Genomic DNA, 19,201 nt, shown 5'->3' with positions numbered 1-19,201 from the left:
ACATGATTGTCAATTTGTATATTTTATATCTTTGTGTCATAAATCCTGTTTTAACTTCCATGTAAGAATAGAAATACAACTTTTATGAGTGTTATAACTATGCATTATGATAAATTATTTATTAATAATGAATTAAATAAAATTATACAATCAGATTCATAATCAGACTATTGCAGGCCTAGTTCCAGTGTTGTTTCGCTTACACAAGCACAATGACAAAGACGAAGACGAAGAGAACATAGAAGAAATGCGAAAATTGTATAGACACGATTCTTAATGAAGAAGAACACAAATTGATCGCTTCACTACTGCTTAAGAAAAACTTTAGTGGCGTTCTATTTTTTCATAATTTGAATCATTTCAAAATTAAAGAAAGGTCGTTAGATGTTTTTGTTGTTTTAAGAGGATTTCATTAGGTGTGGAGTTCGGATGGTAATGGAGAATCAGCGAAGAAGAAGTAAGAATAAAGTCTGAGTCATTTTTTAAAAAAATTAATTGAAGGTCTTTTTATTGAAGATAAAAAAAATTACTGAAGAAAAATGATTTATGACGATTTTACCCTCATTTTTCTACTAAAATCCGTTAAATATTAGGCGGAAGTGGCAAAGTTCATGTATACGTAGTGATTATCTAAACGAGCTTCCTACTAACTAAAGGGTCTTTGATCAAATTAAAAACATAATTAACAATATAAAGTTAACAGAAATATAAATATGGAGTGTAGTTTTTTTTTTTTTTTTTTGAAGAATATGGAGTGTAGTTATGGATTGCTTTGATGATCGATTTCGGGTATGTAGTTATATTATTATAAAACTTGAAATTTAAAAAAAAAAAAAATTAAAAAATTGTAATTTTATTTCTCACATTTGCGATGTGATTTGGCGGATTATTTGCAGCGAACTCATAATATCAGACAATGACGTGAATGATCAAAGTTATTTTCTAAAGGTATAATCAACTTTGTTCTTTACATATAGTAAATTTAAACGTAAACTTTGCGTTAAAGATTCAAATTGCAATCATGTATTTATCAAGTTCTTGCAAAATTGAGATTCACTATCTAGTTATTGAAATATGATGCTATTTGTTATTTATTTATTATTTTTTCCAAATTATCAGCCGAACAAACTATTTAGCGAACTAAACTTGTGCATTTGGAATGGAAATGGGTGGAATTCCATTCCTTCCGATTAATTTAAAGGAATGAAAATTTCCTTCCACTGACAATGTATGGAAGGAATTATTCATTTCGTTGACCAATGAAAATCAGTGGAAATAGTTCGAAAATGTTATTTCCAGTGGTTTTCGCTGATTTCAGCCTTTGTTTTATTCTTTTATTTTTTAACTCATCATTTTTCTTCTCCTATAAATATCACCCTTATTAACATTATTTTCTCACAACTTTCTCATATAATTTTTTCTCTTACTCTCTTCAACTACTCTAACTCTCATACAATATTAATATATATTTGTTTTATTATAAACTTTCGAATTTAATTTTCATATATAATTTTAGTATATAGTTTTAATATATAAATTTAGTAAAAATTATCGTTTTCTCCACTTTTTTTTGTTCTTCTTCATATATAGTTTGTAATATAATTTTAATATGTAATTTTCATAAATAAATTTAGTATATAGTTCGAAAGATTTTATGAGTTTAAAAAACTAAATTACTCTCAATTTTCTCATTTTACATTTTAGTCCTTATTTAAAAAATACTACATTTTAATTCTTTAAAAATGTATTTATTGTAATTATTAATTTGTATGTATGGAAATGAAAATTTCCACCAATGGAATGGAAATTTTTGTACCATATTCAGTGGAATTCCAATCAACACTGGAAGAAATAATTCATTCCAGTCAAAACCGGAATTCCGGGCCCAATGGTAATGGATTTGTGTAATATCCACTAAAACATAAGGCCTTTTGACATACTCCGTAGTATTGAGATCCAATACCACAAGACGACATGTCGTTTTTTACTACCGTAGAAAAATCATTATATATGCACATTAGCAGGTATGGCTTTCATGCAGAAACCTACGAGAAAATTTGCCCCTACTTTTATTCGAAGTTCGTATTCTGTGTATGAATATTTTATTTCATAATCGTCCATTAACGAACCGATCTTTCGGACTAGATCATCACCATGATGAGAGTTTTACTTTTGAAAATTTGCATAAATTACATTTTTTGTCTCATAAATTTGCTTTGTTCAATGTTCATTCTCTGACAATGTATTCCCTGTAAAGGCTTGATACATGTAGGAAGCACCTACCATTGTATCATCTACTCAAAGACGTTTTTGATGAGCATGAGGAAATCATCTACACCCAGGCCAAAAGCCACGTACTTTTTCTAAACACTAACAAGTTGATGCAAATATGAACATGCATTGGTTGGAATTTGATTGTTCCCAGTGGGAGTATCTTTGGCAAATGTCGCAAATGATGAGTAAAGTAGAGACTAAGTTTCTGACTACAATTCCCAACCAAGTTGGCAAGAGTAATGGACTTCTGGATCAAGGCATACCTTTGAAGTGTTTGTGGCACAATGCTATGACTTTCTGCCTCTTAACAACATGGAGAGTGGCTGAGTTCATATTTATAGGCTGACTTTGTGACCTGACTAAATGGTCTCTTATTTTTGTGGCCACGTCTTATAGAATTGTAGTGCTTAATTAATACGTGTTGTTTTTGGGTAGGATCTCTGGGAATGCCATTACCGCCTAATCAGACCCAAAATATATAGAGGATGAAGACCTGCCAGTCATGGTTTTAAATTTCGGGGAAACCGGATGAGAACCAGTCCGGTTCCCTTTTTTTTCAAAACTCCGGCACCGGAATGAACAAAACCGGAAGTTTTCCGGGGATTCCGAGGAATCCGGACCGGGAACCAGGCCGGAACCCGTTCACACTTTCCGGTTCGATTCAGTGTTTTTTTTTTATATAAGGTCAGAAACCAGGCCATTTTGGTCAAAAACGTCGGGAAGATACCCTAGGAATTTCCGTCGTGAACCAGACCAAATCTCTCACTCAATATCACCACTTTCCGAGGTTCCCTTCAACTTCCCGTTGCTCCGAAGGCATATTTTCACTCCATCCCGCCGAAAAGCACGCATGGCTACTGGTATTGTACTGGATCCCGACGTTTTTTTTTATGATTTTGAGTTTTTTTTTAACTTCTTGTTAATTCTTGAAGATTAAGTATAAATTGGTAGCTGTGAACATGAATCTAGTGTTAATTTTGAGTTTGTGTTCATGTTTTCTATTTTTTTATTAATCCGAATTATTTTGTGATTTTTTTTGTAAGTTTGTGATGATTATGGTTAACATCTTATATGTTAAACTTGATTATTGTTTTATTCCGAATTTCTTATGAATTGTTTTCAATTTTCTTTTACATCCGGGAATATGTTAGAATTTGTGTTCATGTTTTCTAATTTCTTTTATTAGTCCGAATTAATTTTTGAATTTATTGTTAGTTTGTGATGATTATGGTTAAAATCATATATTTAAAACCATTATAGTTTTATTCCGAATTTCTTATGAATTATTTTTAATTTTCATTTAGATCCGTGAATATGTTAGAGTTTGTGAATATGATTCATGATTGTTAGTCTAATTTAATTTATTAAAGGTGAATATGTTGATGATTATTAGTTTCATTACTTAATTTGTAGGTTACAAGAATGTCGCCCTCGACCCAGCTAGGATGTATTGTATGCCCGTGGCCGGAAAAAATAATGCGCACCAGTGTATATTTTGCGATCACGTTATTGGAGGCGGCGGCATCACCAGAGTGAAAAAATCACCTAGCCAATATAGACACGACCAAGAGTGTAATATTCTGTGATAAAAGTCCCTCCTGAAGTCAATAAAGAGATGCGAGGTTTACTTCTTGGCAATGTCGAAAAAAAGAAGAAGAAACATTTGTTGGACTCTACGATTCACAGGACATTGAATAAAAATGTTGGCGTTGAACTTAGTTTTTGTGTGTTTGTATTTTGATAATGTATTGAAACATTGTACATTATTTTCAATTTTATGAATTTTATTCTATGTACTTATTATATTTTTCACTAGATTCCTCTCATTAAATACGGTATTTGACGGTATCCTTCAACGGTAACGGTAAGTTCAACAGTACAATTTTCCCTTTCATTTTCTGCTTTCCACGGTATTTTTTTCGAATACTAGTGATTATCAATAAATTCTGAACTTCGATACGTTAATGGTAACAGTATTTCGATCATTGCTGCCAGTTCCTGAAATCGTCATCAAATTACAACAGGTCTCTGTTACGAATGATTTGGATGGGATGGCAGACCATTGAAGGATCCTCAACCTTGGCTGAGCTTTTTTTCTATATTTTTTTTATTTTCAAGTATGCCATTTCAATTAGGTCAATGTCATTTTTGTCTAGCTTTTAAGATTTGGACACAGCCCGCTTGTAATTATGTCTTTTGAATTAATTAAAATCGTGTTTCAGAACACAATCTAATATGAATTAATGTAAGATGGGCAAAGTCACAAATAAAATCGATAGTTGTGTTCGATCCATTTGGGTAGTGTGAGCAATATTATTAAGATAATTTCCATAAGGTGATAATATGAAATTTAGTACACTGACTAAAAAAAAAAGGGAAATTACACTTGGTAGGAGTAAAAAAAAAGCTTTGGACTTTTTTTCCAAAAAAATGTCAGCAATATATTAAAATTGATTTATGAAATGACCATTTTAACTCTGATTACATTTAAATTTAAAGATAAAAAAAAATAAAAGAAATAGTTTAAAATTCAAATCTGACCTACAAAATCAAACCCGGCCCACTTCCTCCACTCTATTTTCCCTTACTCCTCCATTCGCCACTTCATTTTTCTTCTTCCTTCCTTTCATAATTCATATCTCCCTCGACCACGGATTGAAAACTCGCGCGAGATGGGGGTATCTCGCGCGAGTTCTCGTTTCTCGCCTAGGTGCGAGAGCGAGATGTTAATAACTCGCAAAATTGTCCATTTGTGATATCTCGCCATATATCTCGCGTTTTGACTTATCTCATTTTATCGTTCAAACGAAGTTAAAAAATGAAAAAAAACCACCCAAATCGCAAGATCTGCAAAACCATCCTTAGAAAAAAGTTCTGCAAATCTCTCATCTTCCATCGCGAGATCTGCTGAAATCTCTCATCTTCTCGCGCCGGACTTTCGTTTTCCTTCACTTAGCTGTCCAACTTCGCCCAAATCTCGCGCAATTCCCTCTATCCTGCATGGTAACTGTATAGATCTGGGTTTTGAATTTTTTATGTAATCTGGTGAACTTCTGTGTGTGACTTGCTCAAAAATCAAAATATGTGTAAAAGATGGAAACTTTCTTTTTGGTAGCTTAGGAGAAGAGAAGAAGTTTGCAGATCTGGTAAATAAATGAAATGAGGAAGATGGAGTTTTTGTTTTTTTTTTTTTTTTTAAAAAGAGGAAGATAGAAACATGAGGAAGATGGCAACGTGTAGATTCCGATAAAAGCAAGTTTGGTTTCATTTTGTAATGATTTTTTTTTTAAGCAAGTGGTATCATTTTTTAATGATTTTTTTTTAACAATTTTGGGAAGTGGAAAGGATTCAAAGGAAAGAAAACGTGGGTCTTTAATATTGAATTGATACCCATTTTTTTTATCATTATCAGATACATTAATTAGGCAGCAAGATTCATGGCACGGAACCAAATCAATAACACATTGACTTTTCAACAAATAGTAATAATAATAATAATAATAATAATAATAATAATAATAATAACCCATTAAATATGCAATCTTTAAAAAAAAAAAAATTAATTCGAATTTAAATCTTTATTTTGTTGATTTAGATGTAATTAATAATTAATTTGATCTACATGTAATTAATTTTTTTATTATTTATTGCTTGTTTGATCTAATTCTTAGTTAGTCGTTACTGTTACGTTGTTCATTATTGTTAATGTTAATATATTTTGTTAATTCAGATTTAATAGTTGAAGAATGAGTTCGGATCCGGCCCGGAAATATTGTACGCCCATTGAGGGAAAGACGAACGGTTTCGTATGCAACTTTTGTGGCCATGAGATGAAAGGCGGAGGTGTTACTAGGGTAAAGAATCACCTTGCCGCTACAGATAATCGAAGAAGTATGACGGTGTGTGATAAGTGTTCTCCAGAAGTAAAAGAGGAGATGAGAGAGTGTCTTTTCGCCGTATCCGATAAGAAGAAGTCCAAAAGTAGTTTTGGAGCATATCTTCGGTCTAAAACCACCAAAGGACTTCGTAGATACGAGTCAGATGAAGAGAATGAGGGTGAGGAGGTCTTAGTCCGATCAACTATAAAGAGGGTGAGACAGCAAGAAGCAGCTGAGCAATGGAGGGTAGAACGAGAGGGACCCGGTGGATATTTAGCGGAACCTCGTTTGCAACGATCATCATCTCTGGCTCCATCCTTATACAAATCCCTCAGTTCTCGGCAACAAAGGGTTGATGTGATGTCCTGCTAGGATACGCGATGAAACTCGGATAGAACATTTGCAAGTTCTTTGCTCACGAGCACATTCCGGCATCTAAGACGGACTCACATCATTTTCGAAACATGATCCAGTCCGCTCAGGAGTTTGGTAAGTGAATTAAAATTTGTTATATTTAATTTCAAATTTATCATATTTAGTTTATTTATTAAGTATTTTGTCTTGCAGGTCCTAACGTTCCGTTGCCGTCTCCGTATGATATCCACAACAAGTATCTTGATGCCGAGGTTACTGATATGCAAAAATATGTCGATGACCAAAGGCCGAAATGGGAGAAGTTTGGATGTACGATCTTGTCTGATGGTTGGACGGGCCCCACCAGGCTAAGCATCATAAATATAATGGTGTATTGTGCTGGAACGACGGTGTTCTTGAAGTCGATTGACGCGTCCAACAACATCAAGAGTGGAGACTACATTTATGGCATCCTCAAAGATGCCATGAATGAAGTTGGGAAGCACAATGTTATACAAATCGTGACGGATAACAGATCTAACTACAAAAAGGTTGGGCAAAAGTTGATGAAGAGGTACAACTTGTATTTGAAATTTGTTATTTTAATTTCAAATTTATCATATTGATTAAGTACTAAGTTTTATAGGTTCAATGTGCATTGGACTCCATGCGTCGCTCATTGCATGGACTTGATGTTTGAAGATATGGGGAAGAGAGAGAACTTTGAAGCCGTCGTTAAGGCAGCTAGAATGATATCAAAGTTCATCTACAATCATGGTCAACTATTATCCAATCTAAGAGACATTTCTCCAGGTGAAATTGTGCGTCCTGGGACAACAAGGTTCGCTGCGAACTATTTGGCTCTTAGAAGTCTTCGCGAAAAAAGAGCTGCGTTGAAACAAATGTTTACGAGTCAATGGTGGGACGATCACAAGCTAGCTCGTACGCAGACAGGTAGATCTGTTTCGGAGAACGTTTTGTCCCAACGATTTTGGCACGGAGTTGACGACGTGTGTGGTATCTTTGAGCCGATGTACAGTTGTCTACGATTGGTCGACACCAAAGTTCATCCAACCATGGGATTATTATACTACGTATTCCATTAGATGAAAAAAAGATTGGAGGGACTTCACGGGAAAAAATGGGTTGTTGATATTATCGAGAACAGGTGGACCAGCCAACTTTGTCATCCATTACATGAAGCAGGTAACCGTTACGTTTAACATTTTTAATGAGGTTAACTACTTTAGACGTTATAGTTATTAACAATTATCCGTTCTTTTTAATGTAGTTTACTACCTTAATCCAAAGTTACAGTACAACAGAGAGGTTCATATGGATAGTACACACATGGTCTTTGACGTTTTGCACCACACGATGATTCATCTAGGCTAGGACACGAGGTATTTATATTCTTGGTATTTATGCACACGAGGTATTTATATTCTTGGTATTTATGCACACGTCTTTGATATTAATTTCTAATGATTTATATTTTCAAATATACAGTTGTTAGCATTTCAAGACACTAAATGAGACTTTTGTCAAAAAAGTGCGATATCAGCGATGGGTACTCTAGCAGCAAGTAATAATTTCACGTAATGATTTAAGATGGTTTATAGTTCGACTTTTAAGGTTGATAATGTGTATGTATTTTAGCAAATTGGTGAGAGCTTTATGGAAATGCTACTCCGACATTGTAAAAATTAGCTATGTGAATCCTTTCCCAAACCGCTTCTTCATCAGTATGCGAAAGGAATTGGAGCACGTTTGCATTAGTGCATACAAAGCAACGGAACCGCCTAGCATACAAGAGGTTGGAGAAACTTGTATTTTGCAGTTACAACATGAAGCTGAACATGAGAGACATGAAGTACAAGTTCGATAATTCAGTGGTGCCTTTAGATCCTTTGGACATCATCGAACGGGCTTTTGAAAGGTTGGGAGTCCAAAATGAAGGAGATGATGAGATGCTTCACTGGATTGATCTTGCTCACCTAGATGACGAAAATCAGAACCCAGATATGCACATTGCTGAAGAGGCTGCAAATCTTGGAGTTGATGTCAACCAAGTTTTGAATCCTCGCATCCAATTGAGTGGCATGACGGATCTTACACTTATCCTGAGTATCCGATGAAAATCTCCGTGCCCGTGCCTGTCCCCGTCTCTTCCCCCATTTTAAGAGATTTTTACCAGCCCCAACCTCGTATTCATTACCGACCAGGTTTCCCAAAATACTCCATTTATGTTGCATTAGACCAGTATAATTACGATCGTCACGTGGAGACTTATATGACTACATATGCTCACATGATGACTTGGTACGAGTATTGTCTGATGCAAGACCAACAACCTCATACATTTCAGGGCCCTCGACACTCTACATACGAGTAGCGATAATGACTGTGAACTCTACTTTTTTTGTGTGAGAACTCTCTATTATGTGTATAATTATTTGTTTTCTTTACTTAGTGTGACTTTGCTTGAGAACTATATATTACATGTGTATTGATTTGTACTCTACATAGAATTTCATGTCTGGAATTTTGAAAACTTTATTTTAAAAATTTATATAGATTGTGTATCTTAAACATATACAAAATCATAATTAAAAAGTTGTTCAAATACCCTGCGGAATACCATTTTTTTGGCGGTATATTCCACGGAATGCGGTATACCACACGATACGAGATACCCCGAACGTTCATCAAATACCACGAGATACCACGGTACGAAACGAGATACCCCTAAAAATAAAAGTGCGATATGACCGTGAGATGCGAGATTTTAATCATTGCCCTCGACAGATAAAGAGAGAGAGACCAACTCAGAAACCGTCCAACTTCCCTTTTCAACTTCTCTTCCTCTCACGATCCATTTTCTCCCGCCGACTACCCTTTGTTTCAAATTTCTTCGCTCTCCTTTCTTTGCTGATATATAAATGTGTGACTTTATTATTTTTTTTCATCGTCGTTTTTCATGAAATTTCGAGGGAAAACGACATTCCCTTTAGGCAATAAAGCCCAAAATTTACGGCCCAACATAAAATTTGCTTATTTTTCATAAAATAATCGAGGTCAAGGAGAGCCGGCGAATTTTGGACCTCACCCACAACCAGCCTCTAACTTCCGTGCGAAACTCGGCGAACGTCGTTAAATTCCGTCGAGGTATGAGTTTTTCCAATATATGATTTTCCATTATTTAAAAGTGGTTTTTGACAAAAAAATTTATTTTCTTCTAAATATTTGCTCTTTAATGCTGTTTGTCTTCCTTCGATCTATAACACATACAGTAGGCTGAAAAGCTGTCGGATTCACTGACGAACTGAAACTAGAAGAGAAGTGGACGAGCTTAAACCGAAACAAACCGATCATGACAGGTCTGTGTGTGCGTTTGTTGTGTGTTTCACGCAGTCAAAATCTTTAGTAATTTGTGATTATGGAATCGGTCGATCCATGTATCTCTCTGGGGAAGAAACCCTCACAAATCTTATCATGTCGTTACAGAACACGTACAGGACCAGGAAATGGAAATCGAAGCTTTAGAAGCAATTCTCATGGATGATTTTAAAGGTATGTTGGATTACGCTCTACAACGTGTCTCTCGTCTTTGTACTTTGAATAAACATGTAACGAACAAACTAACTTTTTTTTTTTATCACTATCCTAGAAATTCACTCTGGGGAGAGTGGACTTAATTCCACGACGAATCGGTGCTTCCAAATCAAAGTGACTCCGCAGGTATTGAAGCTGTTGGATTTCGATTTTAGCTTGCACAATTAGGCAGTGATAAAATAATTAGAATTATCTATGCTTTATATTTATATATTTTCTGATACAAATGTGTTTTAATTCCCATGTTTATTTCCCTTACAACAGGAGGATGACGACGATTTTGAATCGGCACGGGGTTAGTTGGAAGTTTTTTAATTTTATTTTTTTTTCATTGAGATTTATTTTTAGGATTGATAGATGTATAGTGGAAAATTTTCGAGGATCTTGATGCGGTTGGTGTGTTTGCAGTTGAGCTCGGTTTGATTTTCTCTCACACGGAAAAATATCCCGATGAACTGCCGCTTTTAAACCTCGTAAGGTAAGGTCGGCAATATTTTTTTGTATTTTATATTTATGATTCGAGTGATGTTAAAGCTGCTCTAGAAAACGTCTTTTGTCGACTAAGGTACACAATATAAGAAAACGAGGCCTAACACAACCAAGACAGAGACATGTATATGATTTCTCTCTTCTAACGATGATGTGTGTTGTCTACAGTTTACGAGGACTGCGTTCAGACGAACTTAGAACGTTGAAGGAGAAGCTTCTACAAGAGGTATCATTGCTGGTTATTCAGCTTAGTTGCATTTTGCTTTCATGTATACGAACATCCAATTAGGCTGAGACTGAGTATATGCTTGGATATGGAATCTAGTAAATGTATTGGCAACTCTAATATAGGCTGTGATTCCAAAGAATGTGCTTTATTTATTGTTTTCATTTCCAATTTTAACAGGCATCTGAAAATCTAGGCATGGCTATGATATACACATTAGTTACATCAGCCAAGGAATGGCTCTCGGAACAATTTCGTCAAAATAATAATGACGACGCCGGAGCAGCAGAAGCACAAAAGGATGAAGTAAGATTCTGTGTTAATCCTCTTGTTAAGCACTGTTCTGGCGGATACACCTTTTTCCGATTTCCAAGTGTGAATAGAGTTATATTGTAGTGTTTTCCTTTGTAGATTTGTAAACTAAGTGTTGTGCGTCTTTTGTGGCCTTCCTTTTGTCTCTAGGTAATTATACCTCATGGAGAACCAGTGACAATGGAAACATTCACGGCATGGAGAGAGAGGTTTGAAGCCGAGTTGGCGCTTGAAAGAGCCAAGTAAGACATTAGGCTATATGATTTGTGGTCCTCAAACTCAGATTCAATTCCAAGTACAAGAGTTATAATGTTTTAGGCTATATGATATTCCTTAGCTGTGCACTAGATGCTGATTATATTAGATAGATAAAACTTAGTTTGGTTAAATGTCGATGAAACTAATTTTTAGGCTAAATTGGCTGCCTGGAAACTTGGATGGACTTGAAAAGTTTGAAAATGTCTTTTGAATCAAATGCCTCTCAGAAAGTATTAAGTGGTGCATATTTTTGGACTTATCTTCAGGTTAATGCCCGAGGCTGCACTTACCACAACCAAGGATAAGAAACTCACTGGAAGACAGTGGTTTGAAAGTGGAAGAGCCTCGGCGGTAATAAATTTTACATTTTCCCCTCTACACTGTTAAATTTTCTGTGTGGAATAGTGTGAAAAATGTTTGTATTTTTATTTTATAATAAGCCAATAGGGGAATATGAACTTTACGCCCGTCTTTTTCTCTGCAGAAAGGTGCAGTCGCAGTCGATGAAGATGATGATGAAGATGACGATGAAGACATCGATTTTGATGATGATGATTTTGAAGGTAACTAACACTGTCTCAGCACATAGATAAAATAAATAAAAAACAGTATTTTAATCCCCATTCATAACCCGTAAACAATTGCGCTTGTTTTATAAAGCATTGTTGTTTTTGAACATTTGATGACGAAGGATCTCATTTCTTTGGTGTTCGTGGCAGATGACGAAGATGATATGCTTGAGCACTATTTGGCAGAGAAACCGGACTCTTCTTCACATTCTTCTGTAAGAGCAAACTAGAGAAGGTTGCGAGGCATATTTTATTGGCTACAAAAACTTGCATTGCCTACCCCAGAATCTAATCCGCCGTGAATCGAGTCGAAACAGCATATACTGCGAGGCTAATGTAGATTCGTCCAGTTGAGTATTGAAATATTGGTGGTTTTAAATCCATGTTAGCCTTGCTATGCAATTGTGTTTTTTTTTAATATATATAAAATTGTTCTCGCATCAATGTACCATCAGACATAGTGTTGACACACCAAAGTTTTGTCGTTGGATCTCGATTTTGAATCTATCATAATCGGAGGTCTTTATGCCTTCAAGGGTGCTTTTACTCGATAACTGGAAGGATACAAGGGAGATTAGATGCAAGATAAATTTCAGCATTAGTACATTGCAATGAATGATTCAATTTTATTTCTAATCCTGACTCTCGATGATTATCGATCAGTGTCGATAAAGTTTGTGATGAACACATTCCATCTTAACAGGGACCAGCAGTGTAAACAGCTTTCTTGATATGGAAAGCCAAGGACCCTTTTACAAATCTACATTGGTTTACAAGTACTAAATATATTTTCTTTAATCAATATACTAGACGCCTTTTGTCCCCATCACATAGGGTTAACTATGTTACAATGCAAGTTTGGTCACTGTCGGTGTCACAATGATGAGTGAGCTTAGACGCAATTTATCGTCAACCCATCCGAATTAATTTCGATGTCGATCCGCAGATTGTGATATCTCCCAGGAAACCTAGTCCTGTCTCATGGAGAGAGAGAGAGAGAGAGAGAGAGAGCAATTATACAAGTTCCAGAACATCGTTCGAGACCTCAATCGGAGTTCTACACACATCCTTGATCGGTCATTGCTTGAGCGACTGTAAGAAATGCTGAGATCACAGCCCCGTGTGCCAATGCCCTGTGTCACACCACGGGAAATAAGTTTCCGGCGATTTATACGGAGACGGTAAAGAATGCTATTTCTCTCGTGTGCCTTTGAAACGGAAAGACAGTACTTACTCCGGGCTCTCTTTCTGGTAGCCAAAATCTGATGCAGCTTTCTGGGCTCTTTGGTAAGTTTGTTTCATTGCTTCCTGAGAGTGGTAATTGTAATGAGAGACCATATAAAGCCAGAGAGCCACAACCAATCACCTACAAACTTAATTACCTGCAACTTTGATTCAAAATCCTCAGGTGACCAGTTCATCGAATTACACTCATGGTTCAGCTCTAGTTCTCCGGCAACGACCTGCAATTGTATTCAAAACAATACATCTAATTCCACACTCATAACAAATGTCCATAAGGCTAAATTAGTAATTTATTTAATAAGCCACCAGAGTGAGTCACTATGGTTTCGAGAAGGGTAATTTATTTAGTTGCTATATTTTCTTCACAACTCGAATTGTAAACTGTGTTTATCAATAACAAATAGTAATCTGTGTTTCGAGCTATCCCGGGCCATATCAAGAAAACTCTAATTTCTCATGGTTGATTGATTGGTTTGCATTGTATTTATTCGAGTGTTTTTCAACAATAAATTCATAGAATATGTAGAGAAGGAAAGTGGTACCCCTCCAGCCCCAGCAGCCACTGCAGGGGCGATAAGGACATTGCCTTTTCTCAGAACATCGACTGCCTCGGGAGTGCAGGGCATATTTGAGCCTAAAAATATTAACACCATCAAATATCATAATCATCCTCATTATATATATATATATAACTAAAAAAAAAAAAAAAAGAAAAAAAAAAGCAAGTCTCTGGAAAGTACCTTCGACCACTATACGACAACCCGAATTAACCAAATTGAGGGCGTCAGATTGATCAATCTCATTATGCGAAGCACAAGGAAACGCAACGTCACATCTTTCGTTCCAAGGTTTTGCTTCATCATAATACTTGGACCGAGCATAAGTCTTCGAATAGTCTCTGCAAATGCCAAATATTGCGGGCTTTGAAGTTTCTGAAGTAAACACGCTATTTTTTTCAAGACCGATAATTAAAAGAATTAGAAACGCACCTTAAACTTCTCTGCTGAACTTTGATGTCTCTCAAAAAAGATATTTTCATGTAATCAAATCCTTCTTCGTCAACCAGATATCCCTTCGAGTCTGTGAATATTTTTGGAAATTTACCCGTCATTACAACTGATGAATAAGAAAATGATAGTTCCTTGAAGGTTGAATGATTGTTCGACAGTGAAGAAACCGAATAATACCGGATACTGTGACTGGTAGAGCACCATAAGCTATAAGCTTCTCCAGAACATGCAACGCAATTTTTCCACAACCACTAACAGCACATCTGAACATAAACAATTATATATTTTATATATTATAAATACTTCAGTGCAGTCCTTTCGAAAGCTTAAACCAGTCATAAATTGAAATTCTCAAGATATCCTACAGTTGATCACACTTATCCACAAGATGACATAGTTGATAACACTGTCAATATTGGCATAGAGCTTGGCTCTAGAAGATTGCCCTAAGTAAGTAAATCTCTAAACATTGGAAACATCATGCAAAAAGTTTTCAACAAACAAACAGACCTTAATCCTTTGAGCTCTTTATTCATGTCCGCGAGTATGAGCTGAGCAAAGAACACCTGAGGAGAATGCTAAAATTCTTAAAAAAATTATTCGAAACCCACAAACGATGCGGTCACAGGATAATTGAGACAATAGTTACCAGCCCATATCCAGTGGCTTCAGTTCGAAGGCTCGAGCCAGACCAAAAAATCCTTGGCCCCGTAAAACTTCCCTGTATGAAAACATCAAGGCAAAATCACTGACTATTTTTAACATATATTTGTTTTTATGCCACCGGAATCAAAAGAAGTATTTGGGTACCTGATAATGACCAGCTAATCGTCTGTACTGTCCGAAAAGATATCCCATTTCGCGGGTACCGACGCCCATTTCCTCTGAAGGAAGGTCCTAGAAGGTTATTAAAAAAAACAAAAATAACCCAGACATGAATAATGACATCAAATGGAGCGACTGTATCTGAATATTCTTCCTCCAAGTACCTTGTCAGGACCCAAATAGCGGTAGATCTCGTTCATGAAACTTTGGCAAAAGCGCATGACCTGCAATGATTTTCCAGTTGTTATTTTTTTGTTTTAACAAAAATCTCAATATATTCAGTCACAAGGTTTTACCTCGTTATCACTTTTCCCTTTAGGGTCAAAATCACTTCCACCGGTTGCCCCTCCTATTTTATACGGCGACAGGGCATTTTTCAAAGTCTGAAAAAGGAGAAAATCAAGCATCGCAAGAAGTGAAGCGGTCAGAGCGTTGAAAATGGTTGTAACCAAATGAATGAAATAAAAAAAAATATGTCGTCATTTTCATTTATTTCGATGAAATAAGTACCTGCTGAAATCCAAGGAACTTTGCAATACTTAAGTTGAGTGACGGATGAAATCGAATGCCACCTCTGCACGGACCCAAAGCCTGATTGAATTGAACCCTAAAGCCTCTGTTCACATGTGTCTCGCCTCTATCGTCCACCCATGGAACTCGGAACAGAATCATGCGCTCCGGTTCCAACAGCCGTTCCATGATGTTTACATAACTGAAACATGTCCGAGCAATGTCATTACATGGTAGGGACGGGAAAATTAACCGCGCTTTTAAACCAAATTAGCTGGTCAATAAAGAAACATACATTTTGGGGTTAAGAGAAAACAGTTAATCAAAGGAGCTTCGGTTAAGGTTTAACCTTATTCGAAAAAATTTGAAGATAATTTTTCATCGAGGTTAACCGAATTCCCATCTCATCACTTCTCCAACAAAAAAAGGGGGAGATTCACTACTTTTTCTTCTTCTTTAAACAAACGAGACTAAACTAGTTCGTAAATGGAACTCACTGCGAGTTTTTCGCAATAACTCTTTCTAGAGCATGAACGGCTTCTTGCACCGACTGTACGAACTCCACTTCATGAGGATCCCTTTTGAGCGCAGCTTCCACGATCGACCCGGCCGTTTTCGACATAAGAGCTACACTTCAGAAAGAGAAACCCCTAAACTCCTTTTACCAACCAAACCAACGACATTGCCAAAGCAAAAGCAAAAGAAAAAAAAAAAAAGGAAAAAAAGCTAATACCTTTAACATAGATGGGCTTATCGACGACGATCTTGTCCTTGGATGCCATTTGCAATCGGAGCGCTTCCTTGTGAAGCAAGCTATTGTTGTGCTCCTCCAAGGCGCTCATCTGCATATTCCGACTCCCCTCGTTCCCGTACGGGTTGCGTCGGTGCTTACGGCCGTACTCTCGGCAGACCGAGCAGAAGATTCGGGCCGAGCCCTCTTTGAGATCCACGTAAGCCCACTTGTAAGTGTCGGCCCATTCCTCTCGCCACCGCTTCACAACTTTCTTCTTGCGCTTCATCTTCGACGAGTCTTGGTCCTCCGCGAGCTGCGACGACACCATGACCATGTGCTTGCCCTCGTCGTGGTCCTCACCGGAGGCCTCGCCGCCGCGGATGAGGGCCGCGCCGGAGAACGAGGGGTCGTCGTCGCCGGGGCCGATCTCCAAGTCGATCTCTTCCCCGATCTCCCTCACCACCAAGTGGTGGTGCCTCTGCGCCTGCTGAATCATGTTCATGTCGTCCATTGCAGAGTTCATTCTCTCGATGCTACCTTGCCCGAAACCAACGTCAAGCATCACCGATATCGTGGCCAAGTCACCATGTATAGCCTCTACAATCCCTGCTCGCCAAAAAAGAAAAAATAAAATGAAAGTTATCATGAGCTTAGCTAGACTATAATATAACCCATAGAAATCATATGTTTTTTTTTTTTTTTTTTTTACATGATTTTCTCCGAATAGCTCAGCAAACTAAATCTTCCAGACTCTACTAAACCGTGGTGTAATTCTCCTTTAACGTGTCCACAAAACTGGAAAAAAAGAAAAGAAAAGAAAAACCTTTTAACTTATTAATCACGCAGACACTAATGAAGGCGTTTCTGGTATGTAAGAGTTTGATAAAAAAAAATAATAAACGTAAGAATTAAAGGCATGAGCTTTTCAAGTGACTTGTGGGAAAACTGCCATTCCTATGTGACAACAATTTGCTAAGCTTTTTATTATAAGTCCTATCACCAATATCTAATGGGATAAACGAAACGATCCACATTCTCATTAAATAAATCCTCTCATAGTGCCATAGAGAAACTAAAGAAGAAGAAGAAGAAAAAAAAAAAAAACCCTGAAAACACACAATTATTGATACAAATTCTGCTACAATCTATATGACATTACTCGATGGAAAATAATTATGGTATGATATAACTCATGACTGACCAAGTTCAAGTCTTGAAAGTCTCCCAAGACCCAGAAACTGAACGAAGCATACCCACAAGTGAAAATCTAGAGAAAAATCGTCAATTAACAAAAAAAAAATGGCGACACAAAAAAGAGGAGGAGGAAGAAGAAGAAAGGGAAAGAGTACTTACTTCTGTTACACGATGAATCAGGCCTTCGTTTTTCCTCCTACAACATGTGTTCTTTTATAATAAAAAGAGAAACTGAATTTCGTTCCAAGCAGGTTGTGAAATTTGGTGGAAGAAAAAGAGACAAAATTGAGGGGGAGAGATCTTGCTTCCTGTGGAGTTTAGACTTTAGATAGCAATATATAGGGTCTGTGATCAGATTCTTCACAGAAAGAGAAAGAAAATGAAGAGAGAGAGAGAGAGAGAGAGAGAGAGAGAGAGAGATTTTGCAAAATGATTATTTTATCAGAAAACAGAGAGAAGAAAGGTAGACACTTTGAGCTAACCAAATTATTTATCTGGATTATTATTATTTTTAATTAATATAATTTGATATGCAAGATTAGGTTATTACGGTAAATATGTCAATAATCCATTGGCCAAAAACGGCATCTTCGAAGTTGCGCAAGCCAATTCTAGAGTGCCCGACACTGTTTTTTTTTTTTTTTTTTTTTTTTTTTTTGTACGTTATGTAAATAAGTAAAAATGATGTACGCTGCCTATTAGTCCCGATAATCGAAAGTTAATGGAAATTTCATTTTCAATAAAGAGTATTTCATTTTTTTATTGGAAATGACACTTCCGTTAGATAATTTTCTATCTTTTATTGCTTAACGGGAAGTGGAATTTTCGTCAAGCTTAATGGAAATTAAAATTTCTGTTAATTTCTATTGAGTAATTAAAAAATCAAATTTAAATGATAAGTGAAAGAAATTAAACTGTTAAAATTTTAAAATAAAGTACTAATATATAAAATGAATTTCATCTTTATTAATAACTTTTTTAAAAATAAAAACATTACAACAAGATTATGACTAACTTTTTTAAAAATAAAAAATAAAAACATTACAACAATAAAACTACATTTCATTTATAGACATGTTTTGAAAGTTTATATCAAAACTATCAACAAGATCAATTTTCACAAATGTTTCTCGAGAGCGTTGTTCGCGTGACACCAATCTTTGTAAACGGTGAGTACCTCGACCATTTCGAGTTTCAAACTCTGCATTCGATTGTCAATGATGCGACTCAAGCTACTAAATGCGGACTCGCCGTTGAAACCGGGACCGAATGTACGTTTCGGTCATCTTGGACAAGATCATAAACATGTTCTCGTGTTGACGCTACCACGCCAGCAAGTTGAAGTCGTCTTGGTTCATGGAGGCAAATTGTTGAGAGGTGTATAGCGCGATCTCGTCGTGTTCAAACGTCTCTTGAGTGGGTGGGGGATGTGAGTAATGTGAGTCTCTTGGATGTGGGCAAAACGAGCTATATCTCAAAACATTCATTTGTTTTGTTGATGAGTGTCAGGTTGGACTCGACTCGGGACAAGTTGGAATCTGTCGCTGGTAATACCTGAAAAAGGAGTAAAACTCTTCCACGACCCTAACATGATCATGTGTCACGTAATCTTGTCTATTATGACGTTTTAAATACTGTAAAAATGTCAAATAGTTGCCAAATTTCATTCGGGGGTCTAGAATGCATGCAAAACCATATAAGTAAGGAAT

At 36.3% G+C, this 19,201-nt stretch overlaps 3 protein-coding genes across 6 annotated transcripts; 2 read left to right on the top strand and 1 right to left on the bottom strand.

The window, feature by feature from the left end:
- The first annotated feature begins 6,616 nt into the window (after window positions 1-6,616).
- On the top strand, window positions 6,617-7,901 carry LOC149385804 (uncharacterized). Its single transcript, XM_089626407.1, has 5 exons — window positions 6,617-6,641; window positions 6,720-7,080; window positions 7,153-7,539; window positions 7,624-7,712; window positions 7,798-7,901. The coding sequence occupies exons 1-5, from the start codon at window positions 6,617-6,619 to the stop codon at window positions 7,899-7,901; spliced, it is 966 nt and encodes a 321-aa protein (XP_089482533.1).
- A 1,642-nt stretch (window positions 7,902-9,543) lies between these two features.
- LOC149385803 (Ubiquitin-conjugating enzyme family protein) lies at window positions 9,544-12,510 on the top strand. Its single transcript, XM_089625333.1, has 12 exons — window positions 9,544-9,674; window positions 9,803-9,886; window positions 10,014-10,079; window positions 10,177-10,247; window positions 10,386-10,416; window positions 10,530-10,599; window positions 10,779-10,836; window positions 11,017-11,142; window positions 11,299-11,390; window positions 11,673-11,757; window positions 11,891-11,969; window positions 12,126-12,510. Exons 2-12 carry the CDS (start codon window positions 9,880-9,882, stop codon window positions 12,203-12,205), a joined length of 765 nt encoding a protein of 254 aa, XP_089481459.1. The 5' UTR covers window positions 9,544-9,674; window positions 9,803-9,879; the 3' UTR covers window positions 12,206-12,510.
- Window positions 12,511-12,690: 180 nt separating this feature from the next.
- Window positions 12,691-17,951, bottom strand: LOC149385802 (Amino acid dehydrogenase family protein). 4 transcript variants are annotated; one of them, XM_089625329.1, is made up of 17 exons: window positions 17,652-17,951; window positions 17,008-17,093; window positions 16,299-16,904; window positions 16,063-16,192; window positions 15,566-15,767; window positions 15,352-15,438; window positions 15,220-15,279; window positions 15,041-15,127; window positions 14,880-14,951; window positions 14,741-14,796; window positions 14,408-14,493; window positions 14,210-14,300; window positions 13,961-14,118; window positions 13,763-13,854; window positions 13,358-13,438; window positions 13,210-13,283; window positions 12,691-13,108 (listed from the first exon to the last, which is right to left on the bottom strand). In XM_089625329.1, exons 3-17 carry the CDS (start codon window positions 16,858-16,860, stop codon window positions 13,033-13,035), a joined length of 1,914 nt encoding a protein of 637 aa, XP_089481455.1. In that variant the 5' UTR covers window positions 16,861-16,904; window positions 17,008-17,093; window positions 17,652-17,951; the 3' UTR covers window positions 12,691-13,032. The 4 variants fall into 4 exon arrangements, with proteins under 4 accessions (XP_089481455.1, XP_089481456.1, XP_089481457.1 ...); XM_089625330.1 differs by lacking the exon at window positions 17,652-17,951 and adding an exon at window positions 17,500-17,581; XM_089625331.1 differs by lacking the exon at window positions 17,008-17,093.
- Window positions 17,952-19,201: the final 1,250 nt, after the last annotated feature.

Source organism: Urtica dioica, chromosome 9 (assembly GCF_054948205.1).
Source record: "Urtica dioica subsp. dioica isolate 48M chromosome 9, U.dioica_male_clone48M_v1_H2, whole genome shotgun sequence".
Taxonomy (NCBI): Eukaryota; Viridiplantae; Streptophyta; class Magnoliopsida; order Rosales; family Urticaceae; genus Urtica; species Urtica dioica.
This window is presented reverse-complemented; position numbering and strand designations above follow the sequence as displayed.